This window comes from Egretta garzetta, unplaced genomic scaffold (genome assembly GCF_000687185.1).
Source record: "Egretta garzetta isolate BGI_Z169 unplaced genomic scaffold, ASM68718v1 scaffold11, whole genome shotgun sequence".
Lineage (NCBI taxonomy): Eukaryota > Metazoa > Chordata > Aves > Pelecaniformes > Ardeidae > Egretta > Egretta garzetta.
Window position 1 is genome coordinate 228,666 of NW_009258621.1, and position 26,863 is coordinate 255,528.

A 26,863-nucleotide genomic window follows, 5' to 3' on the forward strand; every position below is an offset into this window, starting at 1 on the left:
GGAAAGCTCAAGATATCAAAGCTTTGGTGTGGTCAGTATTCCCACTTTTTCCTCTTGGGATGAGGAAATCAATATAAATAATTTCAACCAGAGCAAGGGGTAATAGGCAACAGTTAACAGAAATAAATGCTTACAAGAGTCTTTTAAAAAAGCAACCCACACACCAGAAGGAAAAAAAAAAAAAAAAGAAAAAGGAGAATGGGAACATCTTTATACAGGCTTAAGTTCCTGTTGTAACACCTGGAATTTCAAGTTGCAAGATGACACATCATCCGGAAGTGCAAGTCCACCACTTAAAATGGAATGTAGACCATAAATATATATTTTTCTAGATTTATGTTCAGATTAAAGTAAATTGTACACACCTATGGGCTGATGGAAGAAACTAACTATAGACAGATTTCAATTTTAAAGAACCCGAAGTTTATAATATAAAATCAGAATTATCCTATAAAATCCAAATCATAAAACTCTGACTTGAAGCTATGAAAAGAATAACACCTGAAGTTCAGAGCCTGGGTTTTGATTTTTGACCATCTCTGACTTGAATAAATACCTCCCCGTTATCTGTGCTGCAAACAAAGGGAATATGAACCTGCCCTGGATGACTGAAACAAAGGCAAAAAAAAAAAAAAAATGACAGGAGATGATAATTAATGCTATGAAGGATGGGGGCTCCCACTGTTTCTGATAAAGATCGGTCATTTAACTTCCTCTTGCTAAGGAGGGGCTCTAATACCTGTTTAATATTTTTCCTTTCTGCTGTGGACTTGGCCATTATCATGCGTATGGTGTAAAGGATGAGGCCAGGCAGGCGCAGAAGCTCCATCCCATTGCCAATGAAAGCAGAGGCAATCACATAGTTCACAAAAAAGGCTCCCTGGTCAGGCAAAAAGACACATCTGCAAGGAAAGACATCAGACACAGACTGGAAAGCAGACAAGCAAATATAGCATATATACAATGGATCCTTATCACATTTGGAAATCTCTTGCCATAAGGATAAGCACTGGGTACCATAAGAAGTGGCTAGAAGACTTCCCGTAATCTTGTTGAAAAAGAGTACTACATAGCTATAAACACAGTAAGTGTAGTATACTGTAAGAGCCTGGCTGAGTTGCAGTTCGGATGAGGAATAAACTGTTCACAGAAAGATACAGCAGTCTGGTGGGTGGCTGATAGCAGACAAGAGCATCATTTCATATCTGCAACAGCAACCCGAGACAAGATGAGATAAGACTGCAACAGAATAGTTGTCTCTCCTAGCTTATTAACTTCTAATTGTCTTCTTGTTCCTGATTTTGAAACAGCATTTGGAAACCTAACTATGTCTTAATAATTGCATTCTATTCTTTCCCTCTAGCCACAGTCACAAGAGCTTATAATAACCAGTATCTGAAAATTTGCAAAGCTGGTGTAAAAACATTCATGTTTCTTAAAGTCAAGAGTCAGTGGATTTCAGAAAGAGAACTGCTGCAGCTACTTGGTCTCACTGTAATCCTTGGGAAGATCTCCCACCCATGATATGCCACAGTACATTTTCTGTTCCCCTTCTCACTTGCATCGTAACATCCTGTCCTTTCTTGTCTTCTACAGAATTTGTAAGGTTTGGGGACAATAGCGGTCTCTTTACTGAATGTTTGCACACATTAGCTGGCAGGAAAAAAAGCATTAATTTCTTCACAGCAAAATCACTTGCATTCTCCTCCCTGTATTCAGAAGCTCAACATCATCCCACGGGGTACCATCCCCAAGCAAATTTTAATAAACACTAACCAGGGTTACTCAACAGCGCAAAAACCCAAAAATAACAACAACAAAAAAAGCACCCAAGTATTCCTTTAGCAAAGAGTTGCTAATACTTACTCCAGCCTAACTGTAGAATCAGATGATTCTCTGTCAAACAGCCAACGGAAAAAAAAATCAAGGCTGAAAGAAACACAGTTAAAGTAATTCAGTCCCCAACAGCTTAGTACTGTATAAAATTGCTTCTCTTTTTAAGTAGTTGAGATCAGGACAGTCAATAGAGAGAATTCAATCAAATAATCTGAACACTGCTTTAAGCTTTATCACAGTTACTAATAGTCAGAAACAGGAAAAAAGATACAAAATCAAGCAAAACAGAAACATCTACTTCATACTAAAGTTTTAATTATTTATTTTTTGCAGTTATTATATAGATAGGACAAATACATGTTACCCGGTTAGCCAGGGAAACAGTAAAATACTGTAAAGGTGGAAAGAAGACGACAGCTATAACTGAAGTGTAAGACACAGTCAGGAAACTGGGTTCCCAGCTATGATGGTGAGTATGGGCAACTTTCAAAGAGACATTGATCTTACAAGGCCTTAAATTTCTTTGCTAAAAGAAAAGTCAGCCTTTGGAAACTTTAAGGGCTATGAGGTCCTCAGACGAAAGATGAACACTGAAATCCAATGTGTTAATGACAAGATAACCATACACACTGGGAGGAGTGGGAGTACATAAACAATACCTCAGCTAGCAACCAGGTAACAGAAGTTGTCTCATATTATAAGAATATTCAAATGTTACTCTGTTAAACTGTGATTCTTTACCTGGTCAGACCAAGGGAGGGCAGAATCAATACCATGAAGATCAAAAATATGTAGACTTTATGCATCATTATTCTGTTCTCTGCAGATCTACCAACATAAAAAGTCACTGAGTAAGAAACTCATACGAAAGACTTGCACACATGAAGGATCTTGCCCAGAGAATGTCAGCACCCATCAGACTTCCAGCTTCCCCTACCGTACCACATTGCTACAAGATGCTCACAAAACAAACATCTTTGAGATACTCACTAATTTGGACCAAGCAGGCTGTCAGTATCTTCTTGGGCAAAGAAAACATTCCTGAACATTAATCCGGATTTGGGATTAGCACCACCACAGGTCTGCACCACAAGCAAGGGGTTGTGCAACAGTCACAGCGGGTCTCTCACCCAATGATACTCACACGTTGCAACAGCTTGTAAACAAAGTGTTATGCCAAGAGGGATTAGGCAGCTTGTAAAGGGGCACCACTTGCCAAGAAACCAGACACTTAAGACAAGCTACTTGATTGTCCTTGCCAAGTGTCAAGTCTTTGGGAACAGCAGGACACTACTAACGCTATACCCCTACTACAGCAGCAGGAACATCTATCTAGTGACACACTGTAGACAGAAAAGTGCAGCGATTGCTGTAAATAATTCAGACTGTCAAAGGTGGTATCTGATAGGGCATTAAAACCACAGAGGTTTTATTATAGGATCACTTAGCCCTGTGGGACTGTGGGACGTATCAGCATAACTGTACTGAGGCTTGAAATCAGATCTGTGATCACTAGTGACTTCAGAAAACTATTTCAACTGACCAAGAAGGGCTCAAAGTTCATGTGCCTAATGCAGCTACCAAAAAAAAAAAAAAAAAAAAAAAAAGCATACAACTCTGATGAATAAACAGTAGATTCTAGACATGATGTCTTACAAGGTAATGGTACAAAAAAAAATTAAAGAGTCCAAAAAATTTGAGCTTAGAATATAAAAAACAAACAAAAACCAGCTGCAGACATTAAGGAAAAAGATTGAGCGAAGTCAAGTGAAGCTGGGATTCAATGTGAAGTATCATGCTTTTATCTGACTGTAGGTAAACTGGGGATGAAATCCGGTATGCCAAACCAAGCTCTTCTGAGTTCTCCAAGTTAGCAGCACGTCACTGTGCTTGACATCTCTGGAGTGCACCGGTCGTATCTGAAAAACCTTGCATCAGCACATTAGCTGGGCCTTGGTCCCACAGGTCTTCTCAGATCACTACTAACAATATCCAACAGCAACCGAGTTGTGCACCAGGAGTTACATCCAGACCATTTTTTCCACACGAAACAACAATAAGATGGATGCCCTTTTTACAAGTAGCATCCCAGCAGTTGGAGCACTTTCTGTTGAAGTGGGATTCTGTGACATTCTCAGCCTGGAGAGGATCCAAAACCCACACCATCTACCTTCCCAGAGAGCAAGCTAGTTATGGGATCAGAGGCACTTCCCATGTTCCCCTTGAAGCTACACCCCCTGAGCCTGCTTATACGAGCCTGCTTATACATTTTTTTTCTGATTAAACACAAAGCGGTGGGGACAGGGTCAGGACACATAAGCAAGTCACATGGTCAGATTACACTTGCTGTGTTGACTACAAACTACTTAAACTCCAAAGTGTTGGTTATAACATCAGAAAGAGACAAGAACATGACATTCCCTGCTATGAGAGGTCTGTGGATTTAAGAGCTCCATGAAAGAGAAGCACTCTCTCCATTTAGTTTAGTAATTCGGCTGATAAGGCCAAAACGGAGGAAAATGTTGCTTACTTTGTCCAGTGGGACTCCAGCAAAGTTGAGTAATAGACAATTGTCGGTAGCAAAGCTGAGAAGGACCAGAGCAAGAATGTTGGGAAAAACTGACTGATGATGGGATTCTAGTGGGAGAAAAAAAGAGTAAGTATTAAAAACATTTTAACACAGAGGCTGCAATATTTTGCTTCTCGTAAATTATAGCAGGCTGGACTGTGGAAATCATATTCAGATACAGTCTTAAAATGAGTGAGTGCTCAGCACTGGTGTGCAAAACTAAAAACAAGAGTAGGATTGGGACTTAAATTCCATGATAGTGAAGTCTCACAAGCAGTTTTTGTGTAGTTTACACTAGCTTGGGGAAGTATTTAAAATGAATATTTTGCAAGAGACTTTAGCTCCAGTCAAACTAGGATCAGATATATATGCCATCCTGCTTTGAATCCAATAAGCAAAATAAAACTATGGCATTTTACTTCAGACTTTAAAAACTGAATTCTCCCCTTCTCATCATAAAAATCGAAATACAAGTTGGACTTGAAATTCCATTTTTGCCAAAGGTTTTTGATTACAAAATTTAGAATGATGTAAATTTGGAATGCAAAATTTTAGTACAAATAAATGTCCTGGTTTTGGCTGGGGCAGAGTTAATTTTCTTCCTAGTAGCTAGTATGGTGCTGTGTTTTGGATTTAGTACTAGAAGAATGTTGATAACACGCTGATGTTTTAGCTGTTGCTGCGTACTGCTTAGACTAGTCAAGGACTTCTCAGCTCTCAGCTCTGCCAGGTGCACAAGAAGCTGGGAGGGGGCACAGCCAGGACAGCTGACCCCAACTGGCCAAAGGGCTATTCCAGACCATATGATGTCATGCTCAGCATATAAAGCTGGGGGAAGAAGAAGGAAGGGGGGACCAAAACCCACACCATCTACCTTCCCAGAGAGCAAGCTAGTTATGGGATCAGAGGCACTTCCCATGTTCCCCTTGAAGCTACACCCCCTGAGCCTGCTTATACGAGCCTGCTTATACATTTTTTTTCTGATTAAACACAAAGCGGTGGGGACAGGGTCAGGACACATAAGCAAGTCACATGGTCAGATTACACTTGCTGTGTTGACTACAAACTACTTAAACTCCAAAGTGTTGGTTATAACATCAGAAAGAGACAAGAACATGACATTCCCTGCTATGAGAGGTCTGTGGATTTAAGAGCTCCATGAAAGAGAAGCACTCTCTCCATTTAGTTTAGTAATTCGGCTGATAAGGCCAAAACGGAGGAAAATGTTGCTTACTTTGTCCAGTGGGACTCCAGCAAAGTTGAGTAATAGACAATTGTCGGTAGCAAAGCTGAGAAGGACCAGAGCAAGAATGTTGGGAAAAACTGACTGATGATGGGATTCTAGTGGGAGAAAAAAAGAGTAAGTATTAAAAACATTTTAACACAGAGGCTGCAATATTTTGCTTCTCGTAAATTATAGCAGGCTGGACTGTGGAAATCATATTCAGATACAGTCTTAAAATAAGTGAGTGCTCAGCACTGGTGTGCAAAACTAAAAACAAGAGTAGGATTGGGACTTAAATTCCATGATAGTGAAGTCTCACAAGCAGTTTTTGTGTAGTTTACACTAGCTTGGGGAAGTATTTAAAATGAATATTTTGCAAGAGACTTTAGCTCCAGTCAAACTAGGATCAGATATATATGCCATCCTGCTTTGAATCCAATAAGCAAAATAAAACTATGGCATTTTACTTCAGACTTTAAAAACTGAATTCTCCCCTTCTCATCATAAAAATCGAAATACAAGTTGGACTTGAAATTCCATTTTTGCCAAAGGTTTTTGATTACAAAATTTAGAATGATGTAAATTTGGAATGCAAAATTTTAGTACAAATAAATGTCCTGGTTTTGGCTGGGGCAGAGTTAATTTTCTTCCTAGTAGCTAGTATGGTGCTGTGTTTTGGATTTAGTACTAGAAGAATGTTGATAACACGCTGATGTTTTAGCTGTTGCTGCGTACTGCTTAGACTAGTCAAGGACTTCTCAGCTCTCAGCTCTGCCAGGTGCACAAGAAGCTGGGAGGGGGCACAGCCAGGACAGCTGACCCCAACTGGCCAAAGGGCTATTCCAGACCATATGATGTCATGCTCAGCATATAAAGCTGGGGGAAGAAGAAGGAAGGGGGGAACCTTTGGGAAGACAAACGCTGTCACTCCAAGTAACCGTTATGCGTGATGGAGCCCTGCTTCCCTGGAGATGGCTGAGCACCTGCCTGCTGATGGGAAGCAGTGAACGAATTCCTTGCTTTGCTTTGCTTGCATGCGTGGCTTTTGCTTTACCTATTAAACTGTCTTTACCTCAACCCATGAGTTTTCTCACTTTTAACTTTCCAATTCTCTCCCCCATCCCACTGGCAGGGGGAGCGAGCGAGTGGCTGTGTGTCGTTTAGTGTCCAGCTGGGCTTAAATCACAACAACAAAGACAACATTTATAATAATATAAAGTTTCAGATGAAATTACTTCAGCCTACTATCAATGAACAAAAAAGGACTAAAGACCTGATTCCAGAACTACCGATGCTTTTTAATCGGTAGTTACATAAAGCAATCCCAAGAATTTCAACTGAATTTAATTTATAGACATTGTTTCAGTGTGATATACCTATCAGTTTATCAACATTTTGGTCTGATACACACAGCTCTATCCAAACATATGGTGATACTCACATTAAGGTAGTGAATAGGTTTAGTGACATTGAACTTGTCCATGGTTGAGATGATTATGGAAGGAGTAGTAAGAAAAAACAGCACGATAAAAAGAAACAAATTAATGCAAGCCCATCTAAGCCACCATTTCAGTCCACATACTGCAAGATTGCTCCTGGGAAAAAAAAATAAACCAAAACATAAAAACAAGCAGTAGGCATTTGTCGTTAAAAAAATATATACTATCTGTCAAGTAACGGGTGGCACTGCTTTTCCTAAATTGAGCTTTCATAGTCTCAAAGTTATATAACAAAGCACTACACAAGTTCCAGTTGCTATTAGAAATAAAGAAAACTGCAACCTTTCTTGTATGATAACATAAATTGCACTTGCAGAAGAACATATTTAGTCTTCCATAACACAAATACAATGTCTAACATAGTTAAGGTTTGGGATGAAACAGTTCCACTGTTTAAGAATACAGAAGTACTAAACAAAGTTAGAACAAGAAGAGACAGAGATAGAAAAAGATACAGAGAATTTCTGCAAGGAGAATAGCTATCAGAGGCAGAACCTTAGCAAGAAACTGTGATTTGAAAAAAATAGTTTAAAACCCCTGCATCCCTTCATGCCATATTAAAACAGCAACCACAGGTCTTAAACAGGTAAAGGTCTTAAATGTGACCTGAAATGGTTCCCAAAAGGACTGGAACAACTTGAACCCCAGCCAGAGCCAAGTATTTTAAACAGACAAAACAGGGATACAGAGGCTCAGTAACATCCCCAGTTACGAGAACTCTTTTTGTGAACTTAGATAAGTAACTTCCCATATCCCTGTGCTTCCTCTTCAAGGGGAGGGGAGAAAAGAACAGGAAAAAAAAAAAAAACCAAAACCCAACAAAACCCCACTATCTTCCCCTCTCAGAGATGTTTAGAAAAGCTTTGCAAGTGCTTCAACTCACTGAGTCTCAACGATCATTTCTTGTGTCCACAAGACAGTGCTTGAAGAAGAGGAAGTGAAGTATACATGCACGTGAGAACCCTTTCATGAAAAAGGCAGATTAAACTGGCCCTACTTGAAAGCAGCTTGCAAGAGGTTTTTAATTCATGTCTCAAAATAACGCTGCTGCAAGCAACACAGCTAAGAATCATTGTTGTTTGCTTTACGGTTAGTTTCTGTTCTTTATTCCCAACTGCAGAATTTTAATTCCAGAGAAAACTTCTCAAGTTATTAGAAATAGATGGCATAGTCACCTTAAAAGTAATTGTCAATTAAAATCATTAAGAAAAAAAGTGTACTTCAAAAAAAAAAGTTACATACAGGTGAAATACAGCAACTTGTGCATGCTTGTGTCTCACTTGCAATTTTGGTTTGGGTAATGGAAACGTCACAACAAATTTACTGTTATATGAACAGGGGATTATAATGACCCAACCCTAAGTTATTTGCAGAGCAATTGGAAAACGTTTAATCATTTTTAACCTATAAGCATGACAGAAGGCAGCACAGGAACAGTTTAATTCAAAAAGCATTTATCTATTTTCGAACTCTCTCTTATAAAGTGGTGGGTAAAGTCTGAGGAATTTACTGGGTCAATAAAAAGATGTTAGAGGACAGACCACAGTTCATAGAGTGGATCAAATTATACTCCTCACGTGGCAACTCCAAAAAAATATATGTACTTGGAGAATAGTTAGCACTAACACCAATTGCTTTCCACAGATCTCAACAGTAGACATGCATTAACCTCAAAAAATGGAAACACCAAGGCACAGAAATTAATAACCTGATTTTTTTTTTTTTTTTTTTCCCCAGTTAAAAGGAACTGCAGGTACCAGAACTTTTGGGCAGCAAAACTCTAGTCAACCTCTGAGGGGCCTCCCCAAGGTCAATGAAGAACACCAGTAATGGAAATAAAGATGCAGATCAGCCACATCCAAGACTAAAGTCTTAGCTTAGGGTTAAAGAAAAATGCACTCAGCCCCTTTCTCCTGTCCCCATTCTAAACCAACATTGTCATAAATAAATGGATGTAAGACAGGAACCTTACCAACAAATATTGTCAGGATAAGGAGCGTATGTAACCTCCCAGTTTGATATGCAAAGCTCCCTGCTGTAGGACGACGGCTGGGGTTCTCCTTTACACCTAATACTCTGACATTTGCAGGCATTGAAGTCCTTAAGGATACTGTAAGGAAGAAAGAGAAGAGGAGGATTTTTCTGAATTTTTACACCTGAAAATGTTGCATACGTAATGAGAAAGACTAGTGATAAAGTTGAGATAGTGAATATATGAATAGTGATAAAGGGTTTTTTTTCTTTTAATAACCAGAGATCAGGATAGTACTTAGACAATAATGTAACATTATATTATGCATGTAATGGCCATCATGTTACTACCACAGGTCTTTGAGATCTGACAAAGTTGGAAACAAAAAGCAGTCTTGGTTTGAACTGGTCCGTGCTTCTACCAACATGAACAACAGCAGTGACTCATATTAAAAGAATATTAAAAAAAAAAAAAAAAAAAAAAAAAAATCAATACCTGAGAGCACTGGAAAAATAAAAATACAGTCAGTTCCCCAGACCTCTTTATGTAATTACAGCTGTTTTCAGATCAAAGCAGACTAAAGGACCAGTCTGCACTCTCATTTTATTATACTAGTATCAAAACTAGCCAAATTTTGCCTTGAGTACCAATTCTTGGAAAATTTTTTATCATGCTGGTATTCTCACAATTCAAAATATTACACTCTTTCACCCGCTCCTAACATAATCACAATACTTAATTTTATCTTCCAATATTATGGATTGACAATCAATGTATTTAAACAAAATTTAAACACGCCCAGAATAAATGCTTTCAAAGATTTCTTGAAACACAGCAATAGAAGTGCTAGCCATATATTCAGAGACAGTACAACTGTGTGTGTGTTACTGTGTAAAAAAAAAAGTTCCACTCCAGATTAGCTCTATTACACTAGCATGGAAACAGTATTTCAGACACTAAAATTCCTGAACATGCTTATTTCTCAGTTGTGCTCTTAACATAAATAAAACAGAGAACCATGCACATGAACACCAAACAGACAAACAAAAATAACCCCCAAACCCCGAGATCTTTACCTTACCAGAATTCAAGTAGCGTTGTCAAATTGCCAGCATCTTGCAGCAGCAAGTATTTAAGAAAGTTAGTTATACTTTGACAGTTTATTTTTTAAAAATGCATACAGAGCAAGCTTTAGCACTACCAGCCAAACTACCGAGCACCATCATTAACCAAGCTTCTACAACCACCTGACTCCATGAACCTCAGTCCTGGCTTCCTGTTTCTCCCATCCTATTTCAGGGCTCTGTGGAACAGAGGGCACCAAATCACTTTCTACTTTGGTGGTAGCCTCAGCTTCACATGTAATCTAATCTAATTTTCCAGAGAATGGAGTCCACCACATAAATTCCAACCTAAGCAAACTAAAATCTTTTCAGTCCTTGGTAATTTAAGTCAGAGATGCCTGCAGTCCAACTCGGAACACATGCCCAAGGAGAGGCTATCCCACCAAAACTGCGTACGACAAATCAGCAGCTAGAGAAGGAACTTCAGTGCTTATTCCTTCTTCCAGTTTCCCATCTTAATTTTTTTTTTTTAATGCTCTAGATTCTCTAAATATGGTGTGTAACATTACAAAATTAGGAGGTGGGGCAGATTTCACCACACAACCACTACTCGGTTAAAGAGCAGCAAGCAAAGCTTTTTCCAGCATCTCAAATTCTTGCAAGGAATTCTATACCCTGAACTTCTTTGAAAAAAAGCCTGAACGACAGGCTCTCAAACATGACTTGAAGGTCAAAAGAATGCAGACAGTTTAAAACAGAGAGGCTATGAAGAATAAAAAAAAAAGCACAATGTGTTATTTTTGTAATACAAATATTATTCTGCTTCCCTTTACCCACTTAGTGTTAGTAAAAGATACTCACAAAGCACTAACAGAAAACGAGAGGCTACAAAGCATTTTCTCTGCAAATGACTGAGTAAAAGGCGCTGAACAACAACTGATATTAAGCCTATACATGTACCTATAATAAAAGGCAAGAGAGATAGGTAATGTGTATCTACCACCTATGGCCAGGTCAGTCACTGACTCTACTTTGTTGAGATGACTCACTAGCAGCGTAATTGCACCCACTCTGATAGTTTGGTAACTGGGCCATTTGCGCAGTAGAAAATGGAGAAATCAGTAACTCATATTCAAGAGCCAATTAGTCTGGCCCTACTATTAACCTACACTGATGGACTGGATCCCACACAGAAGAAAAAAGCTCCTTGCCCCCGTAAATGTCCAGAGCCATTTAGTCCCTTAGATATTTTTTTCACTTGAAGCATAGAGGCTAAATCCACACTTACAGGAAAACTTACTGGACAGCAAAGCAAACCAAATCCACAGGATGGTGAAGCAGAAGAAATGAAAAAGAACCACCATAAGCAAACAAGCAACACAAACAGGAGATCAGGTGTATTATTGTAGTTAAAAGAGAACAAATAAGACAGCAGACAAAACTTACTAGGTTGCCATGGATTTCTCTTGAAATGTTACAAAAGCCATTCCGAGTGGGTTATTCTGAACAGCTTCTTCCTCTTTTAAATATTTTTCCATGAGTTCATGTTGAACTTTGGTATAATAATCTACAGCATCCTCCTGTTGGGAAATTGATGACTTTTTACATCCAAGTACCAGATAGCTAATATCTTCATTAAAATAAAGCTTACACAAACGGGTCTCTCTTTCTCATACAAATTACAAATCACATCACAACGCAAAGACAAACAAACACAGTTTTTCTTGTACTTCAATTTTTGCACTGAGATTACATTTCAAAAGTTTTGGGGAATTCCTTTTCTGTACAGTGCAAGAACATGAAGGATAAGCTATTTGCAATAAATGACTATGTTCTGAAGCTCAAAAAGATGTCACACAAAAAAAACTATCATCTACTCTTCTAACAGTCTATCTAGCTGTAACTAAAAACGAACACAATCTCTTACCCTCTCACATCCTCTCATTTCACAACAGCAGAATTGACCACATGGTTTAGAGTTGATTTGGACCTGCTTGCCGTACTTCTGATACAGGTGCTCATAGTAAGTCAGGCTTTTTTCTGCCTGTTTTCTGGACAGAAAAATACATCCATAACATTTTGCAAGAAAACATTATAAACATCAAGCTTAAGAAGAATATAATCCCCAAAAGAAAAAGTTATATCAAGGACTGATAACAAATTAATCAGTCGCCAAAGATATTCATATACCTTATTTTGGCTACTTAGTATAATTTATTTTCAAGTCTGTAATAGCATTATGCAGCCTACACTTGTAGTGAGGTTACAGGAAAAAAAACCCCAACATATAGCCCAGAAGATAACACTTTTGTTCTCCTGTGACCAACACCTCTGGCTAAAGAAGCACGGTCCCAGAGTTATTAGTTGGATTTTCCACTTTGCACTGCCTGGCAATAATTAAATATACATACATACAAAAATCATCAGCAAGTCAAAGCTTATCTTATGCAACACACAACACGCCACACCTACAAAAAAGAGGCTGAACCCCTTAACTCGCCTTGAAACACAGCTGAATCTAACTGAAGTCCAGACCAGAAGTTTAAAAGCAGAATTCATTTCTAGTGTGTGCAACCTTAGTACTACTGGTATGTGTTGATTAAGGACTGGCAAAGCACTCATGAAGTTATGCTAAACTCGGGCAGATTACAAAAACAAATACCTTTTTTTAAAGAGATCAATAAGCTTGGCTACGTCATAACACAGCTGGACATCCGTCACAGTGCAGGTTGGGTAGGCAGCACTGGAAAGGAAGTGGTACATGAGAACAAGAAAAACAGAAATTACAATGAAGAAACTGTTTGAAAGAGCACCACTGATGTCTAACTGACATCTCAATCACTCATTGGGACCTGATGAGATGCATCCCAGAGTCCTGAGGGAATTGGCCGATGTAGTCGCCAAGCCACTCTCCATAATATTTGAAAAGTCATGGCAGTCAGGTGAAGTCCCTGGTGACTGGAAGAAGGGCAACGTTGTGCCCATTTTCAAAAAGGGTAGAAAGGAAGACCCTGGGAACTACCGACCTGTCAGCCTCACCTCTGTGCCTGGGAAGATCATGGAACAGATCCTCCTAGAAGCTATGCTAAAGCACATGGAGGCCAGGGAGATAATTCGAGATAGCCAGCATGGCTTCACCAAGGGCAAGTCCTGCCTGACAAACCTGGTGACTTTCTATGATGGAGTGACAGCATCAGTGGACAAGGGACAACCAACAGACGTCATCTATCTGGACTTCTGCAAGGCCTTTGACACGGTCCCCCACAACATCCTTCTCTCTAAATTGGAAAGCTATGGATTTGATGGGTGGACTGTTCGGTGGATAAGGAACTGGCTGGATGGTCGTGTCCAGAGGGTAGTGGTCAAGACTTCCAGAGGGACAGTTGCTGAAAGTTACTTCAATATGAGATGTGTAGCATTATTCCCCAGTAAAGGCCATGTGGGAGCATGAATAGAAAGTGTGGATACACAGTCACTTTCTTAGACTCTAATTTTAAGATCAGCTAACTAACTTCATTGAAGCATAATCTTTTCTCAATTCTGTCTAAGGAATAAGATATGCTTTTAGAAGACACATACTACAATATGAATTTTTTTAAATAGTGTGAAAGTCAAAAACCATTTCTGCTTGGACAGGTAAAACTACTAGGACAATTTTAAACCTCCTGTTCCTAATGATACTACTCAAGCATGGAACTTACGTGAAATGGCCTTGTATTTTCTCTTTTTTTACATGTTTTGGAAGACCAGTTATAAACAATGTGCACCTAACCTGCAAGACAAAATGCAACTCCAATTATGAGAAACCACACCATGAAAGAGAAAACAAGAATATGAGGAAGGCAGTGACACAGCACAAGTAGTTGTGTTGTAGAGGGGAGAAAAAGGTAGGAAATTAATTTTGATGGGAGCTTTGATTCAAGACAGCACCATGTTCACTTTCTACATTGGTAATGGGTTACATCAAAATTTCACAAATCCCTCCCCAACCCCCTCCTCTCCATCCATTTTCACAACTCACTCAGTGAGGCTTTGCTTTCAGTGAATTCCTTCACACTTATGTCACATTCTAGCAGGCATCTTAGCAATTTGCTTTTTTAGCATTATCCACTTGCAAACATGCTGTATGGATTTTTTCATCCCAGTACAAAAACTTACTGTGTTTTCTTCTTTATATGTGACATACTTCATATGATGTCTCATGAAACCAACAGTCAGAATCAGGTAAACAACAGCAAAAACAGCGTGCAGCCAGAGAAGATTATTACTGTTGGACAAAATGTTATGAATATGAGAAACAAGAAGAACTAATCATCCAACTGATACAAGTAGCCACCAAAACGCTAAGCAGATCAGAACCTCTCATTGAACATAAAACAAGAAAAAACAGTTACTGGTAGTCAGTCATGCCTATCCAGATGCCTTGGACAGCCATTAAGCTCACTTGGTTACAAAAAAATTCTATGGGTAACAGACCTACAAAGAAAACAGATCTTCTATGACATGAACATTTTTAGGCAGCATTTGGCTTATGCCTTCTCATCCAGATGATCAATAGCACACACCATGCTATTTGCCAAAATGTTTTTTATTGGCCTTATTAGTTACTGTGTTGACTGCAAATTGAACTCTCCTTGAACGCAATCCGTATTCAAATTGAAGACAGTCTAATTGATAAAGGAAGGAGTTAATTTTTCTTTTGTGTAAGTTTCATTAAACATTTTGTGGATATTGTATTAAGATATTGACCTCTGAATGCAACCAAGATGCAGCTGTGCAGGCAGAAATTCAACAGCCCATGGTTTACTACTCACTGCAACCCTTGTATAGCCCCTGTCTATGGTTGGACTAATCACCAGCTGAGTTAATCAGCAAATAAAGACAGATGAAGGTAAGACTTTAAGACAGTCAGATAAGTTGGTCTTGAACCAAGATGTAGACAGAATAATTAAAGTAGGCCCAGTCGAATAGAAGATAAGTTAGAGGTTAAGTTTTTATGCTTTTGCCTCCATTTATGGTGGCTGCCGAGAGAAGACTTTTGATGGATGAGCCAATGGACTTCACGTTCGAGAAGTAGAATTGAGACAGAACAATACAAGTATGCTAACCTGTGGGAAACAATGGACTTTCAGCTGGTCAGACAAATGAGGAATTGTGAACACCATGGAAATTCTTTATGCAATTATTATAGAAAGATATAAAAAGTATTATGCTTATGATTTTCATTTGCCATTCACTGAGGTGATGGCCCAACTCTGAGTTGTGAACAAATGCAAACGTAGAGTAACTCAGAGACTTGTGAAATTCTTTAACACTAATACAGGAAATAAGTTCTGCTTCTCTGATAGCTCCTTCCTCAAAGCTTATGGAAGTTCTGTTCTGCAAACAGTTCTTTGGTTTTGCAAAAAACATTAATAATTACAATTAACCTAAAATACAGGAACCTACTTTACAGATAAAACCAACCAAACAAAAAATCCCTACTAGTTACTGGATTCATAACATGGTTAAAAAAACCAAAGTGCATTGGCAGAAACTCTGTTGGACATAGTAGCATGGATATGTGTGAATTGATCAAGTAACAAAACAGAAAAAATTGTACAGCTTTATATCTCGACTATTTTACAGACTGTTTTTAAAATACATAGAAGTAATTTTAATCGTGATCTTGAATGGGAGAGAGATGCACACACACAAACTTAAATCATCTGAGTTACACATTCTAGTAAAGCTGTCAGCTTTATTTCCCTTCTGAAGTATGGTTTCTTTTAATGTGGAAATTTCTGAAAATAATATCGCTCGATGTGCAGTCATTAGCCAAAAGAAACATGTGGTGTAAGAAGAGCTGAGAGAGTAGAAGCCAAGTCTCCAGATTTCTTATCAGCACTGTAACTGCATAGCCTGAAGTAGAACGTATCCCACTTTCAGCTGACGAAGCATGAATAAGTACTTCCTACCCCATGAGCCTGGCTGCCAAGTATCAATTCATGTGTTCAGAGACTATGGCAGGAAACAGACATAAGCATAAAAGCACTCTGCAAGATTTACTTACCCAGTTTCTAAGTTTACTATAGTTGTTCTTCCAAAACTATAGGGATCTTTATCTAAAAAAAAAAAAACAAGAAAACCACAAAACAAAAACCACCAAGTAGCATAATTAACTGGTGCAACATTCACATGCAAACTATCAGAAAGTCAGCTCTTATTCTATTTTTTTTTAAATGTTGATACACTTCCTTTTAATGCTGAGCATGTTCACTGTTATTAAGATTTAGAATCATAATCAATGCTGGCTTACACTGTATTGCATTTTAAAGTTAGAAAAAAACCCCAGGATTATATCACATTCAATCCATCAAGAGAAATAATAGATTATTTTAAAATACTAGATCTTTGCAGCAGTTCCCTTTCTCTCTCCAATCTCCCTTCACATCCATTAACAACACTGTTTAGGGATTCAAACATTTCCTTCACATTTTTATTCCATCTTCACTGATTTCTTATCTCAGTTTTTGAAATTGCATTAATTCAGTGTTGACAAAACAGTACTGATAACCTTATTAAGGTCAAAAATGAGAAAGTTTATTGTTTCTTTAGACTATCAAATATTTTAAAAAACGATAATGCAAGTAAGTGAAAATTGAGTACATGTTCACAAAGGAAAAAAGAGCAAAGTGTATCTGGAAAGCTAAGCAATCTTCTAGCATAGACTGTTAAACCACATTGCAAGTTAAGTCATCGCAGCAGAAAGAACTGCAAATGCACAAAATCAACATACGGTGGAAGGGGAGGAAGAAGGGGAGAGACATTAAAACTTCGTATTTGTTTTTCAGCTGTACTTCCTAGCATTATGAAGATCAATGCAGGAAAACAGAAACTCTATTTTTCTGCTTTAGAAGGCCATCCATACTCTGCCATTTGAATTAACAGAGAGCATCTATTGGTATCCAATATACTACAACTTTTATCAAATTGCAGTTAGAGAAGGACAATGCACACAAAATTATGTGTATTACAAAATCCATTTTGGTATAAATATACAGGTATGTATATTTACAAACCAAATGAATTGTCACCTTTTTTTTTTTTTTTGCATAGCTATTCACCAAGATGATCCAACAGTGAACAACGCTGTAAACATGATCTTGACAAGACCGATACAAAGCCAAGTATAAAACAGGCTTATAAGGGTTCATTATCAAAAATGGAAGAACGTTTAAACAGCATTTAACAGATTTCTGTCTACCAGTATTCTCATTAGCAACCTGAATGGCAGACTAGAGGACACACTATTTGTTCAATGTGAGTTAATAATGGAAAGAGGTAGGTGTCACACTGGCAGACATAATCAGGACTAGACTGCAAGAAACATGAAATAATTCTTTCTCTAGTCAGCACTGACGAAGTCTCAGCGAGAAGACTCGTCCAGTTTTGAGCCACAAGCCAAGACAGAAGGGAACAATGGGATGCAGTCTAGCTAGGTTAAAAAAAAAAAAGTTCAGAGGATGGCTGATGATTTTATGATCAGCCAAATGGAAAAGATTTCTCATCAATGACCAAATTAACTAGCGTGGTTTATCAAAACAGAGGAAAAAGCACAGATGAATCGGTAATCCTCAAGCAGCTAAAAGGATATTGCAAAGAGGAAAAGAATAATCTATTCTCCCTGGTGATCTTAAATTGCAGCAAACAAGATTCAGACTGGACACTAGAATAAGATTTCTCACCTGTGAAGACAGTTTCCATTGGCAATCACCACCAATAAAAATCATAAAGACACCTAGATAAACACCAGTTAAGAGGGCATAGGTCAAGTGAATCCTGCCTTGAGCCTTCTAGGTCCAGCTGTCTATGCTGCATGTGGTCTGCTATCTTGTTTCTGACAATTTTTGCCAGACCTTTAAAGAACACTCTACACTCATTCAAATTTCACACAAAATGACACATGCATCAGACTGAGGGGGGCAGGGGGAACCACCTTACAAAGTTTACCAAAATAAAAAAGTCCTAAAAGCTTTTGCAATTATGTAAACCACAAAATCTTTTTCAGAATACAAAAAAAAAATCCTTACCAAGTAGATCACCCGATAGGTTGACAGGCAATATGACACACACAGACAAAATGCTGATAGCAATCAACAAACAGATAATGTGACGCTGGAAGGCAAGGTAATGTATGGCATCTTGACCACATCTCTCATGAATCTCATCATCACTGCATCACGGACAGAAAAGACACAGTCAGTCTACTTAATATCCTTGGGCTTTTGGAAGGTGGTTCTTGAACATACACTAATTTCTCAAAGGACATCTCCATCAATCCCTACCCATTTGCAACACGGTTGTGCTCTTTCACACATAAATTCCAAATTAAAAAAATTAAAAATAAAAATAGTTATAAAATAAAATTTTAAAAACTTCCAAAACTGTCTTTTTGTTGTGCAGTATCAACATATAAAAATTAACATAAGGCAATTTAAGATGGAAACAAGTAATCTGAAATGCAAAATATAAACCCAAGTTCTTTTATTATCAGCCTAAAAGAGGACAAAGTCATTTGCTGTGACCTCCTGCTTTATGACAGTTACAAGGTGTTAAGCCTAGCTCTCCAATTTTAAGATCACACTGTGACAGTGTTCACTCATCTCCATAAGGGCTCCCCATGAGGAAAATGACAACAGAATAAACTTACTCTTATGACACCCAATTAACAGAAGATTTTAACAGGCTTTGGAATGAACTCTCATCATCTATCCACTCTCAGCAGAACAGATCATTAAAATAGGAGTTCTTGGAAGGAACTGAACTAGCAGAAATGGAGAAAGAGAGGCTCAATCCCCACCCCCTTTTTTTTTCCCCCCCAATGTACCCAAGCTAGAAATTGATTTTTAAAAATCATGATTGACTAAGCCCCAAGAGATACAAAGAACGAACACCACACATCTAACACTCAGTTTCTGGAAAACAGTGGGATGGGCTTTTCCTGCTTAGTCAGTTCCAGCCCCAACTAAACCACCCGTTCTCTGCAGAAATCCTTGCAGGAAAACCCTGTTTCCTGCCCGGGGCTGTTCTGGCTTCAAACAGGGGAACACCTACACAGTACTCTTTGAAGGGTAAAAGCCTAGAGCCTAGTTATTAGCTCGGAATCCATATAAATGCCATAGATTCACTTAGGTTCACACACTGTCCCAAGATCTGGAAGTCCCTGGGCTGCCAGCAGAAGGATGGCTGTATCCTGAAGAAGTATTCCCATAAGCTGACCCTGTCTTCATATTCTTTCTCCACCCTACCAGAGGCACCCATACTACTATTGGTATTAAATTCTATCTACTCAATGCAAAAAAAAAAAAAAGATTTTTTTTAACGCAACCCCACCTTTTTTAATTAAAAAAAGCAAACCACGGCTCACTATTTCTGTTTCATACACTTACTGCATTCGAAAAGCAGCTGTCATCCAAGAACACAACCCCTATAAATAAAGAAGGAAGTTTTTAGAAGCCAACGTACAAAAGAAATATAGTGTCTAATCTGTACAATTGAGGGAAGTGTTTCTATTAAGCCAATCTCTTAGCTAAAAAGCTGGCAGTTTGTTGCTCTGAAATCATAATTTAGAAACATACAGAAAAATACCTCATACTCTACATTCTTTTAAGAAAGACATATGAAGTTCTTTGTAAAGAGAGTAGTTAAGGGGTTTGTTTATTACTTGCACGTTTATTGCTGGGGCTTCTTAAATTTGTACAAGCATGTCCAAATCCCATCTCCAATGAACAGAAGTCAAGATTGAAGCTTCTAAGGAGTTTTTTTTTTTAAAGGATTGTTTTAGAGCAGAGAAGTTGATTATTTTTTCCAAAACTATTTCCAGAGACTCTCCAATTTCAAGGATAGATTCTGTGCGAGTCTAATACAAGTTAATCAGTTAAACAGTAGTTAGAAACAACACTGTGATTATAGTAACAGAAAGGCTTGTTGTATAGGTTTACAAATTCTCCTATGAAACTGTACAGCAGAGATCACATCTCACTGAACGTTCCAGTATGATTCAAAAAAATCTTGTCTCTCAAAAGGCCTCTTCTTTCAAGTGGATAGCATTAAGCTAGAGAGACACATTTTTATTCAATTTATTCAAGTTTCAATGACAAAGTTCCCAACTTTTAAAAAAGATGAAGAAAACTACACGAATAGCAGAGCAATCCTGATCAAACAGCAGTATGCTTTTGATGCTCACACGGTTATTTGGTTGTAAGGCTAGATATTACGTTGATACATATATAAAATGTTAAAATGTAGGCTGCCACCACTGGACAACTCTTGCATGGTTCATTCAGAAGCTGCAACACAAACTGATAGAGATGTGTGAATTCAAAGACTCCAGAGAGACTATGGATGGAACCAATTAAAAGTTTGGCCAAAAGATTATCTTCTACTCCAAACCAGTTTTAATATTAAGAGCACACGGCATTATTACTAGCCTCACACTTGCATCCAGTTTTCTCATCTTTGTGAGGAAGACAATGTACTATGAAGACCAACCAGGTATTATTTGCAGTGTGAACATAATGTAACTTTTTGAACTGTTATTTAAGCACAAATTATTCAGTAGACTTTTTTCTTCCCCACCTCCCCTTTGAAACTCTAACATATAGTCCCGCTTAAAAAAAAAACTATGACACAAGATACTGGTTTGTGATATGACAGCAGTTTCTCAGGAAATTGAGAGAGATGATGTATAGTTCTATAAAAACACAATACCCAATGCATTACTAATTTTTGCATGTAGATGTCTTCCAGTTTAATGACTGCTTCATTGGGCTAGGTGGAACAGCAAATCATAACAGATTCCATTAAATAGTTTACATTTTAAAAAAAGTATCAAAACTCTAGAATACTTACCTTATCATATTCAAGATCTTCAGGTACGGATGAAGATGTTGACAATCGGTTGTATCTTGTTTCACTAAAATGCATGAAAGTGTCTTTAATAACAAATGATGGAATTCCACAGAATTATTTCAACTTTAACAATTCTGAAGTAACTACAGGAAGTAGTACAAAAACACTTTTTCACTTATGAAAGCTGTGGTTTTCATCTTGTAGCATATGCCTAATTATAGAAACTTTTGCTGTGTGTCATGCGGAAAAGGGAGGGCATGTGAGCTCCTGACATAAGAGCATTTAACTGAACTAGAAGGAAAAACATGTTTTATTGGGATATTAAACCACAGTAACATAAGAGAGTGCAACACAGGTTTGGAAGCCTAGGGAGGATCGAGTTTACAAGGTTGCTTCTTGTTCAGATATTCCTTATTACAAAACATCACCTCCCTTCATCTTACAGTCACTACTCAGAATTTCTCTGCACAGTCCTATCTCTTTCCTGCAGGGCCACCTCCTCACACAAATTCAGTCCTGTAGCAAGGCTAGAAACATTTAAAGAGACAGTAGCCCTCAAATATAGTAAAGTACCTGGTTTTAGTTTGTCGCTAAAAAGAAATGTTGCAATGGCAATGTGCCCATAATTACAGGACAACACATTAAAATGGAGTGCATTCATAGACGTATCGATGATAATTTTGACCTAGCTGGCTCAGGTCACAGTCCAGCAGGGACAATAATATAGGCTCCTAGGTGTCTGACTGCTCAAGGACCTGTTTGCCCCATGCAAGCAGGCCTCCACAGACCACATGGAAGCTTACACCAGAGCATCTGCATTCTTGCTGCCTGAGCTAGCTGTCTCAGTTATGGCCTATCTTTTTTTTTTTTTCCACCATCTACTTTTCACAGTTGTACGTGGATTACACCTAAAACCCACATTTGGGTCCTTTCCCATTGCTCAGTTGTGAATTTACCACAAATTAGTTACACCACTAATATCAGGAAGAGGCTTGTTGTTAAAGTTTACCCACTTGAGAAATAGACAGCTAGCTTTTAAACATCCCAAGACATCATCCTGTAGAAATAATATTTAGAAAAAAAATAATATTAAAGCTCATTTGCAGTATTACTAAAAATCATTTAGAATTTCAGAAACCTGCAATGATACATTTCTTTTCTATTTTTAAACCCTTCAGAAAAATTATGGTACAGGCTGCCTAGGGAGCTCTGGGAAGATATTGGGCTGGAGCCAAGATAAACAAAAGAATTAATATCCTTCTATCACAGAAACACACTGTAAACATCCACGTGTAGGTACTGACATGTTAGCAGACAAGCAGCCTATTTTCTTACCACCATTTCCTTAACCCACAACTGTAGAATGAAATTCCTGACAGTGCCAAACACACAACTTAATTACTGAAGCCGCAAAGAGTAACTCTGTGAGCGGGATGTATTTCACACAAAGCAGCACGAGGACTTTTTTAACAAATATGTGCCTGTGATTACAAACATATCTAATTGATTCAAATGCACTTAATTCCACATTCCCCAAATGGTTTCAACAAATCAGTCCGATTGCATATCTTTCTTACCTTTCAGCTTCTGACACGAGAGCAACACGACCATAGTCCCAGAATCTCTTTCTTATAATGGAAAACAGTAATATTAAAATCTAGAAAATAAAAACAAAGATCTTGGAATACTTATTTTCCTACTTAGGTGTACAGTAACTGTCAAAAAAATGCTGTCCTAGCTCCTAAACCATATGTTAACTAATCCAGTGGTGGCCATGCTACAAGCCAACCTGTCTGGGACCAAAGGACCAGAACACCTGCCTTCCTATCCTAAATTTATAAAGGAGGAGAATTGCCTGCAAAAATACTTCTGAACTTGCAAGTATATGAAGGTTTGTGACAGGAAAAGTAGGAAGTAGTACTTCAGAGGAAGTCACAGCTTTCATAAATACATCTTTACTGTTATTCATTGCTTAATGAGCAGAACTATGATGGAAGACTTGCAATTTTAATTTATTTTATTTTTAAACAGTGATGTCAACAGGCTGCAGGGGGCTCAATTATTTTCTCAAGTATGAGCATTCTTTTTATCCTCAGTAAAAGTAATATATATTACAACTCATAAAACACAGAAATTTATATTTGATCTCTCCAATGTATTTTTTATCTCCCTCCCTGTTTTCACTTTTTTCTTGTTTTCTTAGCCTCTTTAAAAAAAAAAAAAAAAACAAACCAAAACCACTATGTATTTCATGGATGCATTTATTTTTCCTTTTTTTTTTTTTTTTCTTCAAAGAAACAAGTTGCTCTGTACAAATCAATGAACCAGAAGTAACAAGGCCTGTTTTCTATGCTTATGTAGCATACGCCCTCACCTCCTAGGCCCTCCTACAACCCATACGTGTTTGGCTGGAAAGCAGTGCTAGTGAGGAAACTTACTTGGATCTATGCAAATACTGACTGGCCAGGCAGCATACATGTCAAGATTATCTATGTGTCAGGATTACACAGCTAATTTCCTCATTTCACAAGGAGCAAAACCTTCTAAGAGCTTTCCTCCCAACAGGGAAACTTTAATTCAGATCTTTTTCCTTCATCTGGCCATTAAACTTCACACAAGCAGGAAAGTTCTCTAGACTCTTTGACAACTTTGCTTGAAATTGGCTAACGTATTCTACAGTTATTAGGAGGAACTGCCAGACAAAAATGGGAAGACAATGCAATATATAAACCTCACTTTGTTAGGAAACCAGCCTAGAAATAATATTCAGACACCCACCAACTGACAGTTACTAAAGGGATCTGCAGTAAACACGTCATGAACACAGGAATACAGGAGTTGCTAAATAAATTGCAGCACTCACTACGTGAAGAACAGAGGAACCTTCTACATTGCATCTAACTCTCTACCTAATACTGTTTGAGAGGAGGGTTCAACAGCAAGGAACTCAAAAGCAGAGACTCGGTATCTTAAAATTCAACCACAGCTTTAAGAAAAAGAAGTCCCCCAAACACTCCAACTAAATCTTATTAAATGCTGTGCCATCAGGCACACAAAGCAGTAAATACTGTGCAACTTTAGCAAACGGATTTGTGGTAGCATGCTGCATACACCAAATCAACAGCAAAGAATGCTACCACATAACTTCTAGGAACATCTTCTACATTCCTACAGAACTACCAGCACAGACCTTGCACACATAGTTTTAAGTTTTTCCGCAGAGGCTTTCTCAAACCTGGGCACTATGTGATGCCTTTAGTTTCATTTCACTATCAGAAACCTCACTTATAAGGCCAATTTCAGATCAACAGCTCTTTTTTTGTTGGCTTAAGATCACCTAGACCAAACTTACAGAAATAACCATAAGTTTTATTGGAGTCCCAGGCCTCTGGATCAGCTCCCTTTTTAGAACCTCCAGACCAAGAACTAATCCTATTCCTGCTTTGGTCAGGACTGAGCTGATCAGTACATTATTTCCTCGACAGCTTCATGAAATCTAATTTTAAATAAATAAATAAATATGTGAAAGACAGATTTTCCGCACTGTATTTCCTTTTGAAAAACAACCAAGTTAGCAGTGGTGTTCCCTTCCTGAAAAGGCACCCAGTACTTAAACCCAGAGCAAGGAAAAAAGGTTCTTGCAGTTAAGAAAGAACAGAAATTTGAGCTACCGCTACGAAGCCCACCGTGACTCCACATACAGACCTTATGATACTGCACTCTCTCTATATCTACACATCCAACATACAGTGACACTGTCATCCCACACATATGTGAACATTTATCAATACTTGAAAAGTGTTTTGATGTTCCCAAGATAGCCTGAGCACATTTCTTACTCTGAAGATTCTCAGAAACAAGTCCCTACCTGATAAATAGGAGAATTCTGAACAATCTAACTTCCGAGAAGGCCACGAGGATTTTCAATACAAGAAATAGAAACTGGGCTTACAAAAAAGGATGTTACATCAAGCAGCAGGACAGTTGGGATTCCACCAAAAGTTACTCCTTGGAGCACTGTGCTGCCCGAGGCAGTGCTGTAGCAGTATGTCTCATTTGTTGAGTTCGAAGTTATATTTCTGTTCCAGAAGTAGACTAGATGAGAATGTCCAAAACCCAGAAAAAAGAAAGGGTTCATTTTGTCTCTCCCTTAAAAAAAAAAAATAAAAAAGAAAAGAAAAAGTGAAACAACCATGTGAAAAGCCTGCCTGGTATTTATGAGTGTATTAATATTACAAGTACAAAAAGTACAGGATGTTTTGACCAGGAAATTACTTTGGAAGTGAAGTCATATTTGACAATCTTTCCCTGTAAAATATTTTGCAATAACTGACAGGCTCAGCTAGTAGCAGTGCCAAGCAAGAATTCCAGACATTTAACCAACCACGTCCTCTACAGACATCAGAGGAAGACTATGGAAGACCCACACAATACAATCTTCTCTATCTTCTAACCTGTAACCTTAAACTACTTATTCCAGCCTGGATTCTGATTCTAGGAGAACACAGGGCATTAGGTATTCCAACAACAGCAGTTTGAAGTTTTTGCTTTGAGTTGATGAGCATGAGCGAACATACCGGCTTGTGAACTTCGTTCTCAAATGTCAGGATGTTGAGATGATTAACAAATTCACCACTAATTCCACACAAAATAAGTACTACACAAATACACATGCTCCTCTCTGTTCTTGGAATATTGTGTGATTTTTCCTTTTCTAATAGAATTCAACTGAAAGAACAGCACAACAATTACAGTATATCACGAACAAAAAAGAACAAATAGTGTTTCTAATATTCAAAGAGAACAGCCATTTACCTAATTTTAGTCAACTGAACTGCTCAGATAATGTAGTAACATACAAAACCATACAAAATTCGGCTATAGATACAAAGGTCTTTTTATCAGTGCAGGCAGTGGCTCACATAGCTTGGGGCTTTCCACCGCAAACGTTTCTTTTCTTGGATCCTATTAACTTGATGGTTCCCATGTACTTGGAACAAAAGCATGCTTCATGCAGAACACACTTCTGACAGATAAATTCATAAAGAAAGCATACCCCAAAAACTCTATTCTTTGAAAGCAAATACTGCAGGTCCTCATCACACAGGTCCCACCGCTTTTGGGATATCACACCTCTGTGAGAGGACCACACACGGCTCTGATGACAGCACTATTCTGGATGCTGAAAACAAAACAAAATCAAGACAAGAATGTGAGTAGCTACAAGTTCTCCCTTTAAACAACAGAAAAACAGCATGGAGAATACTCCTCTCAAAACAGTGTTTACTAAATGTTGGACTGTGTGATACGGTGGGGAAGAAATTTTGTCCCAACTGACGTGTTTCATTGCAGGAAAAACAAAACAAAACCAAATCACCAAACAAAATTTGTGCCGCAGATCTGTCCTTGCTTTCTAAGGACTTCATTTAGTGCCAACAGGAGAAAAAAGTATTTTTGAAGATACTTTGGAAACCTTCATCACAACAACTTGCAGAGCCTGCATGCTGAATTTTAAGTAACACGCAGAACTTTATCAGACACAGTTTCCAATTCTTGAAAGCTACTGTTTTCAAATAAGCCAGCTGTCAGGGGGAACAGAAGACCTCTCACGGGTGGAGTTGCGGTGCAAGGAGCGAGCGTGCAAGGAGCGGCACTCGGCGACCTTTCCAGGGAACGCGAGCACGGGTACGGGCTCCAGAAACGAGAAAACGTTTCCCTTATTTCGGCTGGGACCCCAACAGCGGCCCCGGCCCCGGGAGGGGAGGCAGACGGGGGCTGGCGGGGCCAGCTTGCCCAGGCGGCGCA

The 26,863-nt window shown here is 38.3% G+C and overlaps 1 protein-coding gene across 5 annotated transcripts in view; it reads right to left on the reverse strand.

The window, feature by feature from the left end:
• Window positions 1-26,844, reverse strand: part of TMEM63A (transmembrane protein 63A) — a 44,449-nt gene extending 17,605 nt beyond the window's left edge. For 2 of the 5 annotated variants that reach the window (XM_009648145.2, XM_035903612.1), the window contains exons 1-18: window positions 26,115-26,843; window positions 25,011-25,207; window positions 22,636-22,715; window positions 21,059-21,122; window positions 19,597-19,634; window positions 18,238-18,380; window positions 16,218-16,269; window positions 14,324-14,432; window positions 13,867-13,937; window positions 12,828-12,908; window positions 12,093-12,216; window positions 11,612-11,745; window positions 9,102-9,239; window positions 7,072-7,225; window positions 5,640-5,746; window positions 2,578-2,664; window positions 1,867-1,929; window positions 740-902 (exon numbers count right to left, since the gene is read on the reverse strand). In XM_009648145.2, the coding sequence (XP_009646440.1) occupies window positions 740-902; window positions 1,867-1,929; window positions 2,578-2,664; window positions 5,640-5,746; window positions 7,072-7,225; window positions 9,102-9,239; window positions 11,612-11,745; window positions 12,093-12,216; window positions 12,828-12,908; window positions 13,867-13,937; window positions 14,324-14,432; window positions 16,218-16,269; window positions 18,238-18,380; window positions 19,597-19,634; window positions 21,059-21,122; window positions 22,636-22,715; window positions 25,011-25,196 (1,794 nt within the window). In that variant the 5' untranslated portion in view covers window positions 25,197-25,207; window positions 26,115-26,843. Of the gene's footprint in view, window positions 1-739; window positions 903-1,866; window positions 1,930-2,577; window positions 2,665-5,639; window positions 5,747-7,071; window positions 7,226-9,101; window positions 9,240-11,611; window positions 11,746-12,092; window positions 12,217-12,827; window positions 12,909-13,866; window positions 13,938-14,323; window positions 14,433-16,217; window positions 16,270-18,237; window positions 18,381-19,596; window positions 19,635-21,058; window positions 21,123-22,635; window positions 22,716-24,926; window positions 25,208-25,635; window positions 25,787-26,114 lie in introns of those variants that run through there. The other 3 variants (XM_035903613.1, XM_035903616.1, XM_035903617.1) reach the window with 3 other exon arrangements.
• Window positions 26,845-26,863: the final 19 nt, after the last annotated feature.